This window comes from Urtica dioica, chromosome 9, assembly GCF_054948205.1.
Source record: "Urtica dioica subsp. dioica isolate 48M chromosome 9, U.dioica_male_clone48M_v1_H2, whole genome shotgun sequence".
Classification (NCBI taxonomy): Eukaryota; Viridiplantae; Streptophyta; class Magnoliopsida; order Rosales; family Urticaceae; genus Urtica; species Urtica dioica.
This window is the reverse complement of record NC_142764.1, coordinates 12,816,860-12,834,415: the sequence shown is the minus strand read 5'-3', so window position 1 is coordinate 12,834,415 and position 17,556 is coordinate 12,816,860. Positions and strand designations below refer to the sequence as shown.

The 17,556-nt window shown below is 40.2% G+C and overlaps 1 protein-coding gene across 4 annotated transcripts; it reads left to right on the top strand.

Annotated features, from left to right (window-relative positions):
* The first annotated feature begins 11,282 nt into the window (after positions 1-11,282).
* Positions 11,283-15,790, top strand: SGB1 (Major facilitator superfamily protein). Of its 4 annotated transcripts, XM_089625931.1 has the most exons (15): positions 11,283-11,473; positions 11,600-11,788; positions 12,456-12,561; positions 12,718-12,785; positions 12,868-13,000; positions 13,236-13,335; positions 13,448-13,560; positions 13,783-13,876; positions 13,991-14,144; positions 14,221-14,364; positions 14,435-14,508; positions 14,588-14,676; positions 15,024-15,138; positions 15,377-15,561; positions 15,647-15,790. In XM_089625931.1, the coding sequence occupies exons 2-14, from the start codon at positions 11,725-11,727 to the stop codon at positions 15,557-15,559; spliced, it is 1,437 nt and encodes a 478-aa protein (XP_089482057.1). In that variant the 5' UTR covers positions 11,283-11,473; positions 11,600-11,724; the 3' UTR covers positions 15,560-15,561; positions 15,647-15,790. The 4 variants fall into 4 exon arrangements, with proteins under 4 accessions (XP_089482057.1, XP_089482058.1, XP_089482055.1 ...); XM_089625932.1 differs by having other exon boundaries at positions 12,472-12,561; positions 12,720-12,785; positions 15,377-15,790; XM_089625929.1 differs by having other exon boundaries at positions 11,284-11,473; positions 11,638-11,788; positions 15,377-15,790.
* Positions 15,791-17,556: the final 1,766 nt, after the last annotated feature.

Sequence of the window (17,556 nt, the reverse complement as noted above, 5' to 3'; positions counted from 1 at the left end):
AGGAGATGGAGATGGTGAGCGGGTCGAGCTCTCTTCGTGGAACGACTCTTCGTCACCATGCGCTCGGGAGCGCAAGAAGTATTTCTTGGTCCCAGTGACGTTTTCGGGGTTGTTCACGCCCTCAGAACGTACGGGTGGTTGAGTACTCATCTTTTCTCAAGTTCGAGAAAGTTGAGTTTGTAGAAGAAAAGAAGAAGATGAACCAAAGGGATTTCGGGCTGAATAGGTCGGGAAGTCCCCTCCTTCTAGCGCCAAAATGTTGTCGCATGAAAATGAACAACTATTGAAAACCTCGGGCGGTTCGATCCAAGGCCGGACCAAGTGATCGCACCCGGGCCAAGAGTGTGAACTCGGTAGTCTCGAGCTAGGGTTTTCTCCGATCAACCCGCCTCTCGGGAGAAGTAGTGGGTGAGGAGGAGGAGTGACCGTGCCTTGGTTGTCGGCTGCCTACGTACCCGTGTGTGGGATCAGGTCAGAACGTAGTTCAAGCGTGTGAGACGCAGTATGAGGCGCGGAGCCTTGATGGAGAAGCGTGCTCGACGAAGGAGACGAGGCGCGGAGGAGTCCTCGGCGACGTCTCAGAACTTCGGAGATCGCGTATGCGAGAGAGAATGTGTGTTTTCTCTCTTTTGGAGACGTGGACGACTCTAAGTCAAGAGTTCCTTGTTGTGGCGGAGATTCCGGACGCGTAGGCGATTCCTAGTTGGAAATGCCGGACGCGTAGGCGATTTCTTGTCAGAAATGGTGGACGCGTCTAGGGTGTTAGACGCGTAGGCGATTTTCAGTAGAAAACCGTTAGAGCACTCGTGGGCTCAAGATTAATCGCTCGATCAAGAGAGGCGGCACTCGGGAGTCCCCGGAAAGTGCTTCAGAATCTCCGAGAGCGAGAAATCGTGGAGAATCCGCTTCAGGCCAAGGATGGCATCTAGAGAAGCGGAGAGAAGTCTCAAGTTCCTTGAGAAAGAATGGGATTAAATAGGATGGCTTTCCCCTCAATGGGAGGGGGTTTATATAGGTGTTTGGGGGCCTTAGAAGGCTTCTTTTTCGTCCATGTGGGACTAGGAACGCGCGCAGCATCAATTGGAGGCGCACGGAGCGCGCGGCGCACAAAGAGCGGCACACAACGCGCGGCGCGCGGTGCATGGGGCGCGGCGCGTGGGTCACTGGACGCGGCGCAGGATGCGCGGCGCATGGAGCGCACGGCGCGCGTCTTGGCGCGGCGCGCGCCTGCCTGGATGGCGCGGCGCGCTGCTTGCTGCGCGGCTGGCCAGCGTAGCGTGCTGTGCGCGCGGCGAATGGCTCGTCTTGCCGGACTCTTGCGGGCCTTCAGGGGTCTTCGAATACCATTCTTGCCACGTGAAATATGAAGGCTCGGCTCGAGGAGAACGACTCGAGGCTCGACTCGAGGAACAACTCAAGGCTCGACTCGAGGAGCACGACTCGAGGCTCGACTCGAGGAATAACTCAAGGCTCGACTCGAGGAGCGACCCGAGGCTCGACTCGAGGAACGTGAGGATTTGGCACGAGGACTTGTCAGTCGACTCGTGACAGAAGGCTTGCCGCTCTTCAGGACCTCCGGCCTGACCATCGGCCCTTTGAACGGCGTGTCTTCTTGGCGTCTCGGGTTTTCTGAAAACGACCGACAACAGTAATCAGATATAAACCTTGTGTGTACTATTGACTACAAGATAGTGAAAACCTTTCCACTGGCAGCGTGCCCCCAGACGTAGGTGTATTTCACCGAACTGGGTAACCATATCGTGTGTATTTTGTTTTCTGCACTGTTTGTTGTTTATCCATAATCTGTGTTCAAGCAAGTTGTCGGACACATTGTCAACACATTATGTGCGACATCTTGTCTTAGCGACTAATCAGAATTTCAGTATCATATATGTCAAAGAGTCTGATGAAACTATTCTCGAGTTCTTCATCTAGAATAGAGGAACATCCCATCATTCCCTTATTTCTCTTTGTTTAATCTAGAAAAAGGAGATCACATGGAGCCAAGACACTTAGACCCGCAGAAGAAGGCTATTCGGAAGATTGCCGCCATCTAGATTTACTCCTTTAAAGCTCCTCAGAGATCTTGGCCTTTTGAGTTCATCTCATCCACCTCGATCTCTTTGCGACCAAGGAAATTGATCTCTACCACCACCATCCGGATTAACCTTCTTGAAGAACCTTGGAAACTGCTATTTTAAGGTCTTGTCCCTTAATAGCTTGCGGAGACGCTTGCATAAGCATGTTCATCGCACCCGCATTGTAGTTGTTGGTGTGTTGGAACGTCGAGCGGTTGTGGTTGGCACAAAGTTCACTCGTTCACCGTTTTCTCCGTACGCGAACGACCCGGTCGGTGAGGCATGGACGGCATAGGCCGATGCCTTTTGGCTGTGGACGATCTTGGTGATGTCGGCGAGCACCTTCATCAACTTCATCTTCGGTGTGATTGGATCTTTCTTCCTGATTCTCCGCTCCGATGAGCATTGGTCGCTCTTGTAGGTGAGCTCCTCGAGGATGGTGTGGGTCTCCTCCTCGGTCTTTAGGAAGAATGAGCCTCCTGAGGCTGTGTGGACGTCATAGAATATTTACACTATCATCCACCCTTGAATACCGTGGTTGGGGCACTTTAGCTCGAGCTCTTTGAAGCGAGCCCAATCATAGAGAGACTCCCCCTCGTATTGCACGAACGAGTTGATCTCTTTGCGTCTTTGGTGCATCTTCTCAAAAGGAAAGAATTTGGAGAGGAATTTTGTGCGGAAGTCCGCCCATGAGTTGATGGAGCCCGACGGGAGCGAGTATAGTCAAGCTTTGTCACAGTTCCGTAGAGAAAACAGGAAGAGGCAGAGACGGATGACTTCGTAGAGAAAATGTTGATTGATCGTATATGGATCAGGCTGGTTTTGAGAAAACTCAACGGCTTTGATTTCGGCGGACATAACTGATTCAGTGGACATATATAGAAAGAGAACTGAGATGATGAACAAATTTTACTCTTATATATAAAAAAAATTAAATAAATAAATAGCGTATATTGTACAATAATGGCTGAAAGTAACGTATATTGTTCAACAGATTCTATCAAAATCTTGATTATGGAGTTTTGCTTTGTGTGTAGCTAGAGGAACTCCGAGTTGATATCATAGACTTGGAGGAGATGTACCGGGAGCAAGTAAATATACTTGTTAATAAGGTTAGTTTACGTCACAAGATTAGTAGATTTTGTTCATTCCTTCTTTTTTATTTTCCCATTCTATTTGTTCTGAGTGTTTGTATTTACGCGCACTGATTTACAAATCCATAATATGAGTCCATAAAATGAAACACAGAGTTCGCGAGCTTTTAGAAAATTCGGGTAAATTCGATCAGTTGCTCGAGTAAATTTTCTCCATCCCAGTGTTTGTGTTTATCAAAGATAAACTTTGAGAAGATGAACAAATTCAGAGTGTTTGGATCGAGAGAAAATTATCTTCTCGTTTTCTATTTCATTGAATGAGTAATGAATCTGTACATCATATTGTTTAAATACATTGGACTATTGTTCAGCCATAGGGTCTGACTTCTAACTAACTCCTAACAGCATAACAAACTCGTCCAACGTGTCACGTGACGTCACCAAAGCCTTGACCGCTCGTACTCACTGATGACGTGTGTGATACGCTATCTGTTACACTATCATCCCCCCTCAAGCTAAACGGGGACTCGGCGATGTTTAGCTCGTCCCTGAAGCGTAGAAATCTCCCAACTGACAGCGTCTTCGTGAGAACATCAGCTGTTTGATCAGCAGTGGGAACATAGCGAATATCAAGCTGGCGACGGAGAACCATATCACGAACAAAGTGCAGATCGATCTCGACATGCTTAGTCCGTGTGTGGAACACCAGATTCGCCACCATCGCAGCAGCGCCAAGATTATCACACCAGACAACTGGAGCGTGCGAGAGAGGAACACGAAGTTCAGTGAGTAACGAACGAATCCAAGCCAATTCAGTTGCCACATGAGCAAGGGCCCGATACTCAGCTTCAATGCTGGAGCGTGCGACAACACCCTGCTTGCGTGAGCTCCAAGACACCAGGCATCCAGCCAGGAAGACACAGTATGCACTTGTAGAGCGACGATCATCAGGGTTGCTGGCCCAGTCAGCGTCGGCGAAGCTTGTGAGATGAAGTGTAGTGGCGGGTCTGAAGGTGACACCATGGGTGATCGATCCCTTTAGGTACCGAAGAACCCTCTTGCAAGCAAGCCAGTGCACAGACGTGGGAGACTGAATGAACTGACTCAGCTTGTTCACAATGTGCGCTATGTCTGGGCGCATCCGTGTGAGATATTGAAGTGCTCCAATGGTACTTCTGTAGGTATATGGGTCGCTCATTGCTTCACCATCGAACTTGGAGAGAACTTGACCTGGAGCTGCAGGACTAGAGCATGGCTTCACCCCTGTCATGTTTAGCTTGTGTAGCAAGTCAGCAACATACTTGGACTGGCTGAGGTAGAGGCCTGATTTGTCTCGGAAAGCTTCAATTCCAAGGAAGTAATGCAAGGACCCCAGCTGTTTAAGAGCAAACTGTTTGTGTAGATCCTCATCAAGTTTCTTGATAGCCACGTTGTTGTTGCCAGTGACAAGAATGTCATCCACGTATACAAGGAGCAGGGTGTATACATCATGTTTGGCAAAGATAAACAACGAAATATCAGCTCGTGATTCAGCAAAGCCCCAGTGCAGAAGAGCTTGCCTGAGGCGATCAAACCAGGCTCGCGGAGCTTGTTTGAGCCCATACAGCGCCTTGTGGAGCTTGCACACAAAGTCTGGGCGAGAAGTGTCAGGGAAGCCACCAGGTTGAGCCATGTAGACATCATCAGTGAGGACGCCATTTAGGAACGCATTGTTGACGTCTAACTGCTGGATATCCCAACCCTTGAACACAACCAAGGTCAAGACCACTCGGATTGTGCATGGTTTGGCCACAGGGCTGTATGTTTCAGAGAAGTCCACCCTAGGGGTTTGAGCAAAGCCTTTAGCCACCAGTCTGGCTTTGTATCTCTTACCAGTAGGCAGGTATTTCACCTTGAAAACCCATTTGTTACCAATAACATTTCGAGTTGGTGATGGAGGCACTAATGTCCAGGTACCATTCTGATATAAAGCATTGAGCTCAGCCACCATGGCACTTTTCCAGTTCACATCCTCAAGAGCCCGCTTGACTGATGACCGTTCAGAGGGGCCAGGGCACACAGAAATAGGATGGCGTGACACAGTCAGCACTTTAGGCTTGAAGATGCCAGACTTTGATCTTGTGTGCATGTAAGATGTGGTAGTGACTGATGGGCCTGAAGCAGAGGTGTCACGTGCCTTAGGAGGTGGGGCCACCTCAGTGGGAGCATCATGCAGAGGAGGGGCATATAGTGACTCGTTGTGAGGCTGCACAACTGATGGAGACATTTCAGTAGCAGACGAGACCACTGTAGCAGATGGGACCACTGATTGGAGGGTACCTGGGTTTGTATCATTTGTGGGGACAGCTAGGGAATGTGGGGACTGATTTGATTGGGGACCACAGCTGATGGTTTGGATTGGGACAGTGTTTGAGATAGGGTTATAGGGAGAGTTCACACCCACATTTGAAGCTGCAATGTGAGTTGTGTTGGTGGACGGGTATAGGTAGGGTAAGACTATTGGTGTAGATTTTTTCTGCAGGGTGTGACTCAGCTGGGAATATATCTCTGTATGGGAACTCAACTTCATTGAAAACAGCATTCCCAGTGATATAACATCTACCTGAGCTATGGAGACATTTGTAACCTTTGTGTAGAGGACTGTAGCCTAGAAAGATGCATTTGGAGGATCTAAACTCTAGTTTGTGGTTATTGTAAGGTCTCAGATGGGGATACACACTACAACCAAAAACCTTGAGAAATTTATAGTCAGGGATCCTACTAAACATTTTTTGGAAGGGGCTTTGGTTGTCTAGGATTGGTGGGTAAAACATTTATAATGAAAACAGATGTGGTAAAGGAGTCCCACCAGAATTCGAGTGGTAGTTGTGCTTGAGCTAGCATGGATAGGCCTAGCTCCACAATGTGCCTGTGCTTTCTCTCTGCCCTTCCATTCTGCGTGTGGACATATGGACACGGATGTCTCAGCGCAATGCCTTGGTCAGGAAGAAATGGTGCAAATGGACGATACTCTCCACCCCAGTCACACTGTACTGCGCAGATTTTCTCCTTGAGTGACTTCTCCACGTACTTCTTGAAGCTTTTGAAGACATTGAGAGCCTCAGATTTCACTTTGAGTGGATAAATCCAAGTGAACCTTGTGAAGTCGTCCAAGAAGTGAATGTAGTACCTGTATCCACTGGTAGACATAATTGGAGCTGGGCCCCATAAATCTGTATGGATTAGTTGTAACACTCTAGTAGACTTAGTTTGAGAAAGTAGTGATGGTAAGACATGACTTTTCCCATATTGACATGCTGAGCAAAAATCAATAATGTTTCTTTTGGGATATACAACATCACACTTATTCAGTATCATATGTAGTATTTTCTCAGGTACATGACCAAGGCGTCTGTGCCAAATGGTCCATTTATCACTATTATTAGAAGTACAACAATTTGAGTCAAGCCTCTGAGCTCTTGAGCCTTGACCACTTTCCGGAGTAGAGTCTTGAGTTGAGACTGTGGGAGAGGATTGAACTATGAAGCTGGTAGGGTTGAACTGGACACCATTGCCTGATGATGCATTTCTGAGCAGGTACAATCCATTTTCAGTTGTTCCTCGCAGAAGAACCTTCCATGTTCTCTTGTCCTTAACAAGACAATAATCGGCATGAAACTCAACAAATACATCATTGTCATTTGTTAGTTGTGAGATACTCACTAAACTCTTTTTGATTTCAGGTACACGCAATATATTTCTCAGTCTTAGCTCTTGATTATTTTCCCTATTATTCAGCAATTTAGCTTGGCCTAAATGAGTAACGTTTAGACAATTACCATTTCCGACCATGAGTTTCTCTTTTCCCTTGTAACTTGTGCTGACTTGCAGGTTCTCCAATTCTGAGGTCACGTGATTGGTGGCACCTGAGTCTGCATACCAGGCTGGATCATACAAAGTCTCTGGTCCAGCAAAGAAGGCAGACATTGCATGACTCTGCTCCTTTTGTTGATGAGACTGTTGTTGCTACGGTGGTGTGGCCTGATAAGACTCATCAAGGCGATACCAGCACGCTGTGGCAATGTGACCTTGTTTGTTGCAGATCTGACAAGTTGGCCTCGAGTTGTTTGAGCCCCTGGCTCCATTGGCTCTTCCTCGTCCTCCTCTGCTGCGACCACGTCCTCTTCCACGAGCCTTGACATGATTTACCATTGCTGAGTGCACTTGACTGTCAATGTTGCTTGCCATGTGTTCGATCCGAGATTCTTGAGCCAGAGCCATGGCAAGAACCTCTTGGACAGACATCTCCGTGCCATTGAGTTCATGTCCTTGCAATTTATCATTCACCAGTGCTACGAGAACATCATACTCAGCCGGTAATCCCATCAAGATTGCTAGAACCAGTTCATCATCTGTGACTTCATAGCCGGCAAGGAAGAGCGAGTCTGCAAGATTCTCCATCTTGGAAAAGTAATATGAGATTGAGAGTGAACCTTTCTTTGTGGTCTGCAACTGGAGTTTGAGAGGCATGACTCGAGCTTTCGATTTGACGGCGAATCGTTGCTCGAGTGCGATCCAGAGACCTTGAGCAATTCCAACTCTTGTGACAGATCTGAGAATTGTTGTGGTTAGCGAGGACAACATCCAACTCAGAAGGAGTTGATCTTCACGCGTCCAGATCTCGAATTCTGGATTTGGAGTCGTGACTTTGGCTCCATGCTCATCGATCGATTCATTGAACCGCTGTGGCTGAGGCCTGGTTCCATAGATGAAACCTTGAAGATTGTGGCCTACGATCACTGGAAGTACTTGAGCCCTCCAAATTGAGTAATTCTCACGATCGAGTTTCACCGTAACTGCATTATTGAGCGTCGTGGTGAGGTGAGGATTGATCACTGGCCTTGGATCGTTGTTGATCTGCGATGATGACGGAGAAGAAACACCTTAGGTCGCCATTGATAAGCTCTGATACCAAGATAAACTTTGAGAAGATGAACAAATTCAGAGTGTTTGGATCGAGAGAAAATTATCTTCTCGTTTTCTATTTCATTGAATGAGTAATGAATCTGTACATCATATTGTTTAAATACATTGGACTATTGTTCAGCCATAGGGTCTGACTTCTAACTAACTCCTAACAGCATAACAAACTCGTCCAACGTGTCACGTGACGTCACCAAAGCCTTGACCGCTCGTACTCACTGATGACGTGTGTGATACGCTATATGCTACACTATCAATCAAGAGTGAGTAGCCTAGATTGGAATTTCTTCTTTTTCAAGATATTATATCTTATATAAAAATGGACCTAGATGTATGCCATGAATCTTACTGTCACAGTTACTGGACTTGTAAGAAAGTCAAGTTTTCATATTGATTTATATATATATTTAAAAATATATAAAATAACATAGGATAATAATATCTTCATTACATAGAAGTCTATAATATCTACCGAGAGAAATCCAGTGAACAAATATCTAAAAAAAGGTCGTACATAACATAGGATAAAAAATAAAAATAAAATAAAAAATCTACAATATCTTCATTACATTACAAGACATAATTCAAATAGTTCACGTTTTCAACATAAAGTCATATGATCAAAACAACAACCAAAATAACTACATAAACTAAACTCCATTGAAAGCTTTGACATGTACTCATTGCCTCTTCTTCTTTGCCCATCTTGATTTTTTCGATTTCGAATTCCAATTGGTTTAATCGTCTGAGCAAACCAGGTATCACATGCTTCGACCTTTCGTAAATTTCAAGTCTAGCCACTGAAAGTACTCACATCCAGACTGAACATGAAGAGAAGAATAAGAAAATTAAAAAAATTCAACAGAATTACATTTTCGAAAAATAAAAACCAACATCGTTGTACTTACCTTACCTTTGTAGCAACCTAGAAACCGCATCCCGAGATTAAAATCAGTCCACGAAGTTCTCTCAACCACTTCTACGCCACATGAACATATCCGACCCTTAGACCGTGAAATTGGATCTTCGAGGTCATTTTTTTCACGACTGCGTGACTGTCGTCGACCCAAGTTGCTGCTACCGCTGATGAACGATGAGTTTTCATCTTCCATGTTCTTGATTTTATGGTTTTGAAGGAGATAAAAATCGCGAGTGTTTGGGGATTTAGGATTTTCTAATTTGGGAATTTGTTTCTTTTTATTAGTGTCGAGTGTTTTTGTGTATCCATTCTTTGCTATTATTTCTTCTATTTCATTTAATAAACTTAATATTTTGTAGAAGAATTATTAGTTATACACGATTCAGCCACATGTTTTGACCCATTTTTAACGTTTGATGTTGCAATGGAGGTACACTTAATTGACTTTGAGGAATTATTCCCACAACTTTTAAACATTGGGAACTTAAGTGTTATAACCTGAAAACTTTAGGTTTTTTTACCACCATTTCCTCTATTTTTATCTTAAATTTATATGATTTTTTTAACAAAAAATTGGCTATGTAAGCCACCTAAACTATAGAAATTGTAAATTAGCCAACCTTTGGTAAATACTTTGTAAATAACCAATTTGCATACGTGGCAGCCTATTAACTACCTAAAATATATGTTTGACGGTGTTAAATAAGTCTTTTACTAATCTGTTAATAAATTTACTTGACTATTTACAAGAAATTAACTAAAGGTGGGTTATATCTCAATTCACTATATCCGTGTGGCTATATAACTTAATAACCCATTTTTTAAATTTACTCTTGAATTTTTTTTTCCTTCAATTTTGCTCTCCAAACTTGAATTTCTGGCTCCATTACTGGAAGATAGTTCAACTCATCCTGGCTTCTCGGACGGTAGAAACACGAAAGGAAGAGTTTTCGTCACTGTCCCGTGCCTCACGGTACATCCGTGTACCGTCAACCTGACGAACGGAAAAAATCGTTCCGACACGTGTCGGAAGTGGGTCAGACGCGTCGGAAGGATTGGCAGGCAGCAGTACCGTCGCTTTTTGTGTGTGTGTGTAACGAATATATTTATATCTGTATGGGCCAAAAAGTTTTAAATGGTTACAGTTTAGTCCTTTTTCAGCATGTCTATTACTGATCTGGCTGACAAATATGAAGGAAAGAAACCATAATCGTGAATATGTCCAAAAAGTTAAAAGTTTGAAAGTATTTTATGTACCTAGTTTAGTATGAAATGAAGTGTTTTTTAGTGCATCTATTCATCAGCTATCACTTTACTTTAAGCAACACAACCTTTAAATTATTAATTATGTATTATTTTTATATTTACAATATCTTTAATTTTTTTAAATAAAATATATAGCATACGCAATTTAAAAACATATGACGGTTATGACTCAATTTACATCAATAGATTGTTTATCTTTTAAAAATTAAAATTTAATTATAATACTAAAAAAATAAAAAAGTATAATAAAACTTAAATAATTTTGGATTGTTAACACTTATTTTATTTTGTTCCAGCCGCCCACATTTAGATGATTTTGTTTCAGTAACACTTTTTGAAATGATTTTGTAAATTTTCAAGGTATAAAATGGGGTAAAGGTGTAAAATAATTGAGGGAGGCTTAAGTTTATATTCTAATTTTTGATATATAGTTAGGTTTTAAAATTTTCATAACATAATTAAATTTTTCATCTAATTTTTGTTATATAGTTTAGTTTATGTAATTTAATCATATAGTTAAGTTTTTAAAATTTTCATTATATAATTCAGTTTACATATTAGTACTTTTTTAAAAAAATTTAACAATTTAGTCATTTTCATTTACCATTTAAATTTAATTTTTTATTTTTTTAATTCCTTATTGGAAGTTAATGGAAATATGGATTTCCATTAAGTTTAACGGAAATTCCATTTCCAATAAGCAATGGAAGTCATCAAAATGCCTTATGGAAATATCATTTCCAATAAGAAATGAAAGGTGGTTTATTGGAAATGTAGTCGGGACGAAGTTCAACGGATGTAAAATAATCTAGAGATCTCAGCATCGAGTAGCAGAGAAGATCTGTGCTGGGATATGCAGACACCTGAACATACGTGTCGTTCTCTGAGAGCACTTGTCTTTTTTTATAATAAAAATAATAATAGCATTGATTAGACAGTATTAACTACACTCCAAAACCATTATGTATTGTTGCGTTCGTAAGTCTCTTTCCTTCTCTATTTCGCTTCATCGCATACCAAACTCACCGCCCAGAATTTCCTTATCTTTCTGATCCCTAAACACTTTCCTGATAAATACTGATACACTGACTCTACCACCGCATTTTATGATCGTCCTCTCTGTCTCCCTCGGTTTAAATCAACGTTTCACACAGGTACTCTCTCTCTCTCTCTCTCTCTCTCTCAAACGCGTTTGATTTAATAAAGTAGAGAAGAACCATACAAACAATGGTGAGTGTTTGATCGTCGAAGACTGGATTTTGTTTGTTCATCGTTTGTAGCTGGATGTAGTTTATTTTTACATTGCGCGAATTCTCAGACGCTTTCGATAAGGAAATAGCTTCGCATTTTGAAGTTAGGGACCGAGTACTCAGGTACGGTGCTCGGAGGATTCTAAAATTCCGAAATGCGCGGTCGTCAGCGAGTAGCTTCCAAGGACCAAGCCATTTTCGGCGACAAGGAAGCTTCAGGTAGTTTTGCGTGTTTTTTTTTTAATCGACATTTTTCTCGCTTGCCTATGAAATCTAACCTTTTGATCTCCCACGTTTAAAGCTTAAAAGTCATTTCTGAATGTAGTTTGAGACGTCGATTTCTCCACTTCGAAAGGGAATGATAACTAAGGGTTGGGTTTGATACCCGGAAAATATAGGAGGGGTAGGAAAATAGAATTTCTCCTATTTTTCTTGTGCTGTCTAGACGGAGAGAAAATGTAAGAGAAAATGAATGGGAAAATGTATAACTAAATAGGGGATTTCATATTTATTATCACGTTTTCCGTGACTTTCAAACACAGCATAGAACTCTGATTTTCCCTTTCATTTTCTCCTCCATATTCATTTTCCATCCAATTTTTTCAGTTTTCCTCATTTCCGGGTTCTAAACAGACCCATGAAATATTAGGAGTTATAATGACCCAAGTTTGGCCCAGTTTTGCTTTTTCATTCTATTATTGAACTTTGCATTTTGCATAAACGCTGATGTAACGATTTAAAAATATGGGAGTCGTCGGGAAAATAATATCACCTTTGCTTCTCACCCTAATTTTTAATTTTTATTTTCTTTTGTGATAATTAATATTTAATACACCTCTTTAACGAAACAACTGATACTCAATTTGGCTTCATGTCTGAGCTTAAGTGCGATTGATGAGCAGTAAAGAATTTGCGAATCCTTCATGGAAAAGATCTCTACCACATATGCTCGTCGCCACAATTTCTTCATTTTTATTTGGATACCATATGGGGTGAGTATTTTGGTCCTTTGTTTATCTCTACATTCACATTTCAAGAATTGATAAATTATTGCACCATATAGTTCTTTCTTCATTCCTTTCTTAGTCATTTGTTTTTCTTCTCTATTTTGCTGTTCTGTTTTGTGCATGTTAATTTTATGAATGGAGAGTGGTCAATGAGACTCTTGAGAGTATTTCCGAGGACCTGGGCTTCAGTGGGAATACCTTATCTGAAGGTAGTTTATTTTGTTATACCAACTTTTACTCTGGTACGTTTAGCGCATAGAAATATTGAGCAACCTTATAATTCTCGTGTAGGTCTAGTTGTGAGTACATGTTTAGCAGGAGCTTTTGTTGGATCGGTATTCAGTGGCTGGCTTGCTGATGAAGTTGGACGGCGGAGAGCACTACAGCTCTGTGCATTGCCAATGATAGTTGGTGCATCAGTGAGGTACGACGTGATTTATTATTAAGGACTATGAATCGGCTTTCCTTTGATTTCTTATCTACTGTTTAAACTATAGGAATGTTTTTCAAAATTGAATTGTAAATCATGCTACCAAAATAATGTTGGTGTTTGGATTCCTTACAATAAGTTTGTTTCCAGTTTATTTATTTTACAACTTGAATGGAACACATAAGATGTTTTAACAAGGTTAACCAACTAATTTAAGATGACCTTGCAGTGCAACAGCAGAAGGAATTTGGGGTATGCTTCTAGGAAGGTTATTAGTTGGAATTGGAATGGGAATTGGCCCAACTATTGCTGCTCTTTATGTGGCCGAAGTTAGTGCTCTTTCATTTTCGTTGACCCTGTGATTGAGAGCTTAGTCGCTTCTGTAGTGTATTTGCTTTAAGTTTCCGCTTACGTATATTTTCTATGCATCCATGTTAACAGATTTCACCAGCCTATATAAGGGGTACTTTCGGTAGCTTTACACAAATCGCCACATGTTTTGGGCTTATCGCATCTTTCTTTATTGGAGTCCCAGCCAAGGAAATACTCGGTTGGTAAGAGAAGTTAAATTGAGTAATCAAAGTTTAGAAATTGTCTTGAACTGTGTTTCTTTTTCTATTTGTTTTTGCGAAGAGAAGTTAAACCAAGTAATCAAAGTTTAGAAATTGTCTTGAACTGCGTTTCTTCTTCTTCTTCTTTTTTTTCTTTCTTTTTTTTTATCTTTAAACATGGATACAAATTTTGCATCTGTTTCTTACTACAAAATGTTGTTTCAGGTGGAGGGTTTGTTTTTGGATTTCTACTGTTCCCGCTGCCGCACTTGCTTTATTCATGGAGTTTTGCGCAGAAAGTCCACATTGGCTTTTTAAGGTTTTAAACTGGCATGTGCTTAATAAGCAATCATCTTAATCTAGCATCAAGAATACATATATTAGGGTGATATTTTCATTGGAGATACCTATAGATGTTTCTGACTTGATTCAGAGAGGAAGGGTTCCCGAAGCTGAAGCTGAATTTGATAAGCTTTTAGGAGTAATGCATGTCAAATCTGCAGTGGCTGAATTGGCCAAGTTTGATAGAGGCGAGGAATCAGACGCATTTACGTTCTCGGAGCTACTCTACGGACGGCATTTCAAAGGTATAAATTCTCTTCACTCATATTTTTCTCATTCTTCCGTGTTACAATATTTCCTGATCATCTCTATATTTTGCAGTGGTTTTCATGGGCTCTATCCTTTTTGCTTTTCAACAGCTCTCGGGAATAAATGCGGTTTTCTATTTCTCTTCCACTGTCTTTAAAAGCTTTGGGATACCATCTACTCTTGCAAACATGTGTGTCGGAATGTCAAATTTATTGGGTAAGAAACTCTTCTCTTTCTGTACTTGTCAAATGTAGTGTGTATTGTCTCACTCTTTGTGCCATTTCAGGGTCGACTATTGCAATGATACTGATGGATAAACTGGGAAGAAGAGTGTTGCTCCTTGGGAGTTTTTCTGGCATGGTTAGATCTAAGATCTAAGACAGAAAAAACGCATATTTAATGATAATTGACATGATCTCTAAAGATATTTCAACTATAGGTAGTCTCGCTGGGTCTTCAAGTGATTGGAGTGAGCTCTTTTGCATCAGGATCTGGGGCTCTGTACTTGTCTGTTGGTGGCATGCTTCTGTAAGTGATAGCTTTGTTAAAACAAGTCAAATCCTGAGCGTAGAAAATAGACTTCAATGATGAAAAGAAAAAGAAAAAAAAAAATTAAAGAACTTTCTTGGTTCATGATCCCCTAAGAATGTCCATATGAACACGTGATTCTGAAATTTCTAGGGATATGACTACGTATCTATAAGTCTTAGAAATTTCCATGCAGTTTATCAATATAAAAACTGTAAGTTTCTTTTTGAAGTGGAAATAAAAAGTTTATTCCCACACATCTCATTCAAGTGATGCTTGAAACGTTTAATCTCAGCAGTTTCTGCTGTATCTTATTTATGGTTCATAACAAGGAATGTGCAATGCAGGTTTGTTTTCACGTTTTCCCTCGGTGCTGGTCCAGTTCCTAGTCTTCTCCTTTCTGAGATATTTCCCAGTCGGATAAGGGCCAATGCAATGGCGATTTGTATGGCAGTTTGTTGGGTAATTTTTTATTCATTTATGTTAATTTGTGATTATTCCAACATTCATGTTTCAGTACTCGTGTAGTTGGTCAAGGTACCGACAGCGTATCACGCTTTTTCAAGCAGTATGCTTTTACACTTCAGTTTCAGCCAGAGCAAGAATAATGCCTTTTTTCGTATTATTCAATTAAGAGTCGTTGACTTTCAGGCTCCTTTCTGGTATGTGTCGGTGATGGATAATCTTTCATTTTTAACAGGTGGTAAATTTCTTTGTGGGGTTACTATTCTTACGCTTGCTGGAGCAGATTGGGGCACAATGTTTGTATTCAATTTTTGCGGCATTTTGTTTAGGAGCCGTGATTTTTGTGAGTAGAAATGTGGTGGAAACAAAAGGAAGAACACTACAAGAGATTGAGATAGCACTTATTCCACCAGCGTAAAGGTACTCTCTTCTGTACGTTTAGAAACTAGAAACAAAAACATAGACATTTGAGAGGTTTCAGATAATATACAACATCACTTCGCAGATGATGGACTCAAAAGTGTAAATCTTCCAGCGAATGACATGCCTGGGGAATGTTGAGAACAATGTAATGACCAGGTGGTCAAACACACAGCAATATAATAAATCCTTTAAGCGATAATAAATTATTTTTTTAATATTTTTTTTATGTAGCGACTAGTTGTCTTATGTGGACGCATTTATTATCTTTTTCTGTTTGCTTAATTTTTAATGAAATTTTTCTCGACATATAAATGGAAAATAGGGATGACATGTTCAGAAATGATGCATTCATTTTTAAACAAACTACAGTTTCATCATAATTTCAATACTTCTTCGTAAATGAGATTATTCTAATAACATAAAAAGGTTCAGTTCTTGGTTCAAAGTTGAATAGCATCATAATGTACTGTAATAAAAGCATCGAAATTAATAAAATCAAATTAGGTTCAGTTTTTGGTTCATGGAACATTAAAATTCACTGTAAAAATAAAAAGACATCAAAATAAATGAAAAGAATGAAGTAGTGAAAGAATTAGTAGTTATTCGTGTTTATTAGAGCTCGAGTTATTGAGTCAAATTGCATAATAAACTAATTGCTCATATGGATTATAATTAGTAAACTATAATGCGTCCACGTTCGTAATAGTGTCTCTAACAGCGTTTCTAATCAATATTTAATTAGGAAGATCAGACACTTGGTCTATTAATTAAGGTAAACTTTTATGTTTGTATAAAATCTATCCAAGGTTTGTCCTAAACCTTGGTAGGCGGTCAATTTCGGTGTCACCCAAAGATGAGTCAAAAGTAGGTTGAGAGAATCTCTCAACTGACAGATAAAATCACATGGTGAAGTTGATAAAATATCAGAGAAATTTTTCTTTCAAAAAAAAAAAAAATCAGAGAAATTTTTCCTCTCCAATACGTGTCACCCATGGTATAGTAATGTTTTCTATCAACAAAACCAAGATTACTACCGACTAGGAAGTGAGTTTCCTTTGCATATTCACTAGAGTATCCGTGTTTGTATTCTCAATGGGTCGTGAGCGTTTTAATTAGTCCATCACTTTGTCTATCTTCATCCTAAGACATAGATGAAAGCCTGAAACGATTATGGTGTCGTAACGCAGATTGTTAATTAGTTCGCATACTAGTATTCGTTTAGGTCAACATTGACATCAAAGATGAAATTACTTTTGGTTTGCGCTACGAGAAAATAAGTATTTATCTCTCATCAACTTATCAGTTTAGTCTACAAAAATATATAGCTCTATGTCATGATTTATCATGCTTTAACCATACACGAAATGTATTTATTTTTTTTGCACCGTGCATCCCATTTACAACACTAGGCCGATTTTATTTATAACGACACTTTTTTTTTAGAGAAATTCGTAATGCATGTCGCTTTCATGTCCTGCTTAAGATAATGTGAATAGTTAACTCAACCCAATACTCAATGATATGGATCATTGAATTACTCGGTGTGATTTGTTAGTTGCAAGTTTATGAGAATTATTCAACTTATTTATTAACAATAAATATGTAAAAAAAAAATAGATGATTTGAAGGGTAAAATTATGATTTTGAAATCGGAGTGGGTCATTGAAGATTATGAAGAGTAAATGTATATCACCGAAATGATAAAATATTATTTTTGAAACGAACAATAAATACACCATATGCAAAATATAATATTCTTAGCCTCTAATTTATTGAAGTATATCAATGTTAGAGTAAAATGCTATAATTTTTACAAATTTGCTCAAGCTTTTTATTATAAAGCTTGATTTTCGTAGATGCATAGTTTGGAGGCTTAGCTTCATTTGAATGAGAAATTGATCCAAACATAAAATCGAGTTTGGGGAATATTAAACCGCCTTGCTATGCAATGATTTTGTTTCTCCAAGCGAGCTCGGCCCAACGATTTTCATA

Coding starts and splice junctions, on each gene's coding strand:
- SGB1 (XM_089625931.1), top strand. CDS start 11,725: ATGCGCGGTCGTCAGCGAGTAGCTTCCAAGGACCAAGCCATTTTCGGC. Junction 12,562..12,717: donor TTATTTGGATACCATATGGG/GTGAGTATTTTG, acceptor TTATGAATGGAG/AGTGGTCAATGAGACTCTTG. Junction 13,561..13,782: donor GCCAAGGAAATACTCGGTTG/GTAAGAGAAGTT, acceptor ATGTTGTTTCAG/GTGGAGGGTTTGTTTTTGGA.